Source organism: Austrofundulus limnaeus, unplaced genomic scaffold (genome assembly GCF_001266775.1).
Source record: "Austrofundulus limnaeus strain Quisiro unplaced genomic scaffold, Austrofundulus_limnaeus-1.0 Scaffold166, whole genome shotgun sequence".
NCBI lineage: Eukaryota > Metazoa > Chordata > Actinopteri > Cyprinodontiformes > Rivulidae > Austrofundulus > Austrofundulus limnaeus.
The window spans coordinates 370,323-376,961 of record NW_013952568.1 but is presented as its reverse complement, the minus strand read 5'-3'; the positions used below and the strand labels follow the sequence as shown (position 1 = coordinate 376,961).

General features: G+C 36.5%; 1 protein-coding gene across 4 annotated transcripts in view; it reads left to right on the top strand.

Annotated features, from left to right (window-relative positions):
* mlxip (MLX interacting protein) overlaps nt 1-3,678 on the top strand; it is an 18,776-nt gene extending 15,098 nt beyond the window's left edge. For all 4 annotated transcript variants that reach the window (XM_014017345.1, XM_014017344.1, XM_014017343.1 and 1 more), the window contains one exon: nt 1,502-3,678. In XM_014017345.1, the coding sequence (XP_013872799.1) occupies nt 1,502-1,620 (119 nt within the window). In that variant the 3' untranslated portion in view covers nt 1,621-3,678. The remainder of the gene's footprint in view (nt 1-1,501) is intronic.
* The last annotated feature ends 2,961 nt before the right edge of the window (nt 3,679-6,639 follow it).

Genomic DNA, 6,639 nt, shown 5'->3' with positions numbered 1-6,639 from the left:
TCAGATAATTATTTAATCGGCTCTGATTAAACAACAACTTCCGATTCGATGTGCAAAATGTAGCATCCATGCTAGCTCTGTAAATAAACAAGCCGGCTGTTAGACGTCACGTCTTTTACTGCGCATGCGTGTCACATCATTGCTGTGTAGTGTTCACACAGGGGTCTGATGCAGGTCACATTTAAAATGTAATGTGAACGTTCACACAAAGATCGGATTTTTTCAAAAAATCGGAACTGAGCATTAAGACCTGCAGTGTGAACGTAGCCAAAGACACAAACAACCATGCACACTCTGACACACCTAGAGTCACACAGAAGAGCTCCAAAAGTGATTCAAACTGAGAACTCTGGACTCAGATCCACCATCTGCTGCTGCACAGAGTTCTAATCACTTATTGTCAATAATAATTTACTATGATAAATTATTATTGATGATTATCACAAGGATTCCTTATTATTAAAATGTAATCAGGCAGTCAAATCACTTGTAATTTATTACTATAGTTGAAGGTGAGTTGTGTAAGACCCCTATGGAACCACTGCTCTCAACTTGTGTAAAAGTTTGGACACCTCTGGTGAACATCTCAACATATTTTGGAGGATTTTAATAAAGCCAGGAGTGTTTTAATGTTCAATCACTGATACAAATCCCAGTCATTAATCTTTGTCCTTAATGACTGTGAAACATAAATGATGCAAGATCAGCACAAGTTGTATGTCCCTTATGCCCAGAAAGCTCCAGCAAAAAGAATAAAACAGGCAGCATCTCAATGAGTTTGATAGGATTTAAGCAAGTGGAAGAAAATGGATGTACATTCTGATTGTTCTTGATTTAGATTTTTTTTTTTCCTGGAGTTTAAGCAGCTTGTGACGGACTTGTCTCATCTCTTATTGAAAATGATCTGAGGAGTGATTTATTGTCAGGTTTCCCTCTGATGGTTCTGTCCAGGATGAAAAAACAATCTACTTTTATCTCAGAAATACGGTAGTAATTATAGAGAAATTGCAAATCATTCGTCTAAGTGAAGAGTTTAACAAAACATTCTGATTTTCGGGTTGTGTTACTGTATTCATAAACACATAATGAAAGAAAAGCATTTTCTATATGATGTGAAAGGGGTTTCCCACACTGTCCGTCCCCTCTGTGGAAAACTTTAGTAAATGTTGTTTTGCATTTACGTATGTTTTACAGCCCACAGATTTACCCTTCCCTCTGACTGACTTATCTTTAGCCTACTTTCTGTTAAAGGAGGAAGCTGTTTTCAGAAATTACAAGAAAAAAAAAGACATGCCTCAACACACAATATTCCTCATGTTGTGCCACAGATGCTGTGAATGTAAAACAAAAATAAACTTTTGTTGCAGGTTTAGCAAATCAAAATGTAACCAAGAGGAATTTGTCTGCGACTTAGCAGTGCTTTCAGTGTTTTTTAGCAAATATCCTCTGAGGATGTAAAATAAAAACAGTTTGATGTAAACTTACTGTTTTACCGTTTCAGTGGTTTTGAGAACGCTCCGTCAGCTGTGCACAACTACGTCTATACTGACTGACCCCTCTCTGCTGCCTAAAGAAGCCGTCGAGGCCGTCACACCCACAGGTGACCCCAAAGTTGTCTGAACGTTTTTTTTAATGCATCAAACTTTAAGGAACAAAACATATCTATTGTTCCTGTAAGATGTACAGGAATATCGCCGTGTCTTCCATCAATCCACAAATTCTCAGAGAAATCAAGAAAAACTCTACATTGGACTGTTTTTTTATTTTTTTTTTTATTTTTTATTTTTCACTCTGAATGAAGCTTTCGTGCCTTTGTTTTGTTTTCTGTCKACCGACAGAAATAATGCAGTGACTACTTTCACCTTCTCCAGGTGACAATCTTCAAAATACTTAAGCTGATACTTTAGGTTTAAAAAGCACCAAAAATGTGTTCATTGTGGCTATGAAAAAATCTTCAAAGGGAAAWACTGAGTGAATGTTGTTTTCAGAATGAAAGCATTTTTTTTACCATGAGATACTCTTGGGAAAACTTTGTTTTTTAAACTTTGCGGAGATGAGAACTGTCGTTTTTTTAATGTGTTTATTGTTTTTAAAGACTCCAGATTAGCGTGTAGATGACCTGAGATAAAGCATGTAGCRTTAGAGTTTTGCTCCATTTCACATCCCTCATTGACTCAGGAAAATGTTAGATTACCTGTTAACACTACAGCTTATCTCATGGTTCCTCTGTTCATTTTGAACTTCTGCCTTTTGCACATTCTGCCTCTTTATTTTGATTRTTTTAAAACCTTTTTAAGGACAAACTACAACACTGTGCAGTCAGTCTTTAGTTTTTAACAGATCGACCTGATGGAGCAACACCGACAGTAAATCAGCGTTATTTACTTATTTACACATTATTGAGCTTTGCATAAAGTATTGCACCACTGTCTCTGCAGAAGAGGTCTTTTCTTTGATGATGACTCAGGGCTGCACTCGCATGCATTCATCTGAACAAATGAAGACTAGAAAGATAGCTGTCGKTCGGGATAAAGGCTCCTGGTTTACACAACAACAAAAGCCAAAGAGGAGTTGATTCATCACTATAGAGCATTAGAGATGTTTGATAGAGAACTCTGCATACTTTGTGAAGAAATTCAGGGTGAAAGACACAGATTGAGCTGTTAGACATCATTATGGTCAAAAGTRTCCTTACCTGTGGTTACTGCAGGCTGATTTTCCTTTGTTGCTCATCACTCCTCAGGCAGATTTTAAAAATTTTTTTGGCTTTTTTATTTTATTTTATTTTTTGAACTGTGAGTTTACAGAAGCAAAAGGCACAATTTTTATTTGATGTACGTGCCTCTTTTTGAGTGCATCTTTTTGTGTTTCATTGTGGTTCAAAAGGTTTGTTTTAATGAGACGTTTTGGCTTTTCTATGAGGGGGGAAATAAGCAGTAAATGATCTAGATTTTGCAATGTTAAAGCGTACAGTGGTGTTTTTATTATGATGCCAGTTGAATTTTGAAGTCCTGATGAAAACCACCTGGTTTGATGAGTTTCTCGTCCTCAACAGTCAATATTTCTTTTGTTGGAATCCAAAACTTCAATATTTTATTTAATATTATTTTCTAGGACATGACAATATTTCATAAATGTCGACCAAAGTTCTTATATTTCCTATTAGACCTGAAACTTAATGTTTAATTTTTTTAAAATCACTGATGTGATTTAGGATTTTAAAAGAGYCTTTAAACCCCAGAATAATGGGCGTTTCTGAAAAACAAAATGCACCTTTTTTATGTTTTTATCATTGCCTACAAAGGATTTTATTTTTTTTTCTCTTTGCAATGATTTTTGCTGWATGAAAAAGCAGCCATTTTTCTCACTTTAACTGGAGGTTTGTGTGAAGATGTTATTTTTTTCTCTCTCTGTCTTTCGGTCGTTTTTAAATTACAACATGTTCAATTTCCTCTTTTAGTTGAGTGTTTTACCTGTTTGATGTTGTACAGTTTATCGGTGCAGATAGGATCTGCATATGTTGTTTCTTCTCATATTTCTGTTACTTTCTGTGTGTTTTTCAGAGGAAAAAAAATCTATTTTCTTATGCTGTATGTATGAGTGTTCTGGGTTCTGAGATACATCTGCATACATGATTTAAAAAAGACTTTGAATCACAATAAACACAAGAAAACTCAGCATTTTCCACTATTTATTTTCAATAAATATTTGTAGTTTTTAAATAAATATTTAGTGCAAAAAAGTAATTTAAATAAAAAGAATTTATGGTTGTAAATAAATGACAACTTCAGAGCTTTGAGTTGGTCAGTGTTTTCTGCACCAGCTGCAGAAAACACTTGGCATGAATGTAAGTATCCAGGTCCTGCTCGAAGGCGGGCAGGCTGCAGTTTTTAGGGACGGTCTTGCACTGCATCMGGAGCTCCATGTCCTGCATAACCTGCGAGATCATCTCGAACTCCTGCGACAGCTCGGCCACGAGCTCTGAGAACTTCTGCATGTAGCAGCTGAAGGTGGAGATGGGAAAGATGAGAGGCTGCTGCTTCTCCGGCAGCAGGAGCTCCGTCATGTTCGGGGAACAGCTGATGTTGTTAGGAAGCAGTCCTGGAGCAGACTGGATGAGAAAATCACAGATATAAGAGTTTCCTTATTTGTGATTGTAATAAATTTAAGTGACATAAAAAATGCTTGGAGATACACTGCAAAAAATAGAAATTATTAAAAAAAACTAAGCAACCTTATATTTTAAGAATGTGGAGTTTTCTCAATGATTTGCCATCTCATTGTCCTATAATTTAATCATTGTTCCAATTAAACGTATTTACATTGTTTAATTCTCTCAAAGCTTAAATCTTAATTTTGCCTATTTGAATTTGWCTACTGACTGAATGGAGCCATTCACAAAACTACAAAAAGCTAGAATAGCAAGAAAAAATACATATACAATATATATATGTGTGTGTGTGTATATATATGTGTGTGTGTGTGTATGTATATGTTCTATTACCTATTTTTAAACTATACAAATCTCAGGCTTGTAAATATACATTTTATTTAAGTCAAGCAATTAATATATTTTGTTAAATAAAAAATTCATACTGTCCAAAAAAATTTAACTAAAATTGGTGACCTGATTTCTAATGCTCGACATCGGTCATAAATCATAATAAAAGTTATCAGTTGACTTCTAGACAAACTCTTTATCACATTTATTGCCTTGGGCTAAATCTGGTGCAATGCATCAAATTGTGTTTTAATTGCATAATGTCCCAAATAAATCATTCATTCATTCATTCATTTTGTGACCAATCAATTGTAATTTAAAAAAATGCTCAAATCAACTTTTATTTACCTTTTTTTTTAAAAAAAACTGTAAAATGTTATATTTTCTGCCTTTTATTTACCATTATTTCTCCAGGTATCTGGGACCTTCTTGCTGTGAGGCATCAGTGTTAACCACTGAGCCGTCGTGCTATGCTGATTGTGCCGTAAAAATAACTTTTATTAAACCCACCTTTTCAAGATAATTTTAGAACTGATGCTGARTGAAGTTTGGCTTAGTTAGTGTTAACTAAAACAGTTAATGAGTTTAACATTTATAGCTATATATATGTATTTATTTTGCCTTAAAAAGTAGCTTTGAAATCATTCAACCCTCATTTGTTTTTAAAATATGCATTCATTTTATTAAAAAAAACTTACAAGATGCTCCAGCGCGCTCTCAATCTCCTCCATGATAATTTTGATGGCGGAGTTCAAGGCCTTGTCTGTTGCGTTATTCCTGACAGGCTGGCAGGATGCTCGTGCAAAAAGCATGAACACCAAGATAAGACCTACAGAAATGATGAGAGCGAGCACGGAAGAGAGACCAGGTATTAGACCTGCATGCAGACGCACACTTGCAGTGAGAGGTCTGCTGATCTGCAGCCAGCATGGAAGAGCCTCATTTTCACAAGCAGAAAAGATTCTTACCAGCGCGGAAATCCATGACAGCAGGAGTCTTCGGTCCACAGCAAGGCACTGATGTGAAACTTTTCTCTCATCCATCTTTTAAACATCGCTTTTATTAGTGCATTTTGAGATAAAAATCAACACTTTCCTCTGCGTATGATTGTCACAGGAAAAGCTGCACTTGACTCAGTTTTTACTCTGGAGTTTTACAGAAACTGCACCCCCGTTCAATCAGATTAAATGCAAATTAACCAAATTTTTTCTGAAYGTTGCATTTAATTAAGAGTGTCTTATGACTTTCTGTCAGATAAAAGTCGAAACTTTGTAACACGTCTTGGATCTTTTTTTTAAACAGAGGAGGATTTTAAGTCCAACATTTCAACCACAAACCACAAAGCAGCCTACAAGTGTGAGTGTGTCAGCAGAAATGTGTTTTACTACATCTTGAAACATAGCTGTGTGGATCAAAACACTGGACCCAACAAGTCAAAACTGTTTTCTAAGGGGGCCAGGTGCTTTTAGAGCGTGGGATCGATAAGGATTCAGTTGTGWTTAGAAATATGGTTCAGGAGTTCAGAAGTGCAAATCTTTCTTGGCCGAAAGACTGAAAAAAGTTTCAAAGCTGAAACCGTTACTCAATGRAAGAATGACAAAGCAGAAGTTAAGCTTATATGATAAATATATTGCTCAAACGAAACGCAACTAAAAGTAGTTGAGATTAAGCTAGTTTCAGTTCAAAATGTTCAACAAYCTGAGCCAGAGGTCGCCAGTCTGCTGCGGGGGTCACAAACAAGACCCCACATGCTCACATGTACACCTATCAGTGTCACTGTTAGACCAGGGGAGGGCAATCCTGGTCCTCAAGGGCCGCGGCCCTGCATGTTTGACAATTTTCCATGCTCCAATTCAGTCACTGAATTACCTCTTCCAAGTTCTGCAGAAGCCCCGATGATCACCCATTCTTTCNGAGGACAACAGAGCTGCTTCATGGAAGAAGAACCTCAGCTTAGCTTGTTTTCTTTAGCATTAGCCCTGACGCTATCACCATATATGGATTAGCTCAGCGCTACACAATCTCCTCTCGTCACTGAGGTCATCCATCCACATGACAGAGAGGGGAACGCAAAAATGACTCAGCTGCAACTGAAAATATGGATGGAGGACCTCAGTTTAGCTTGTTTGTCATGCTAG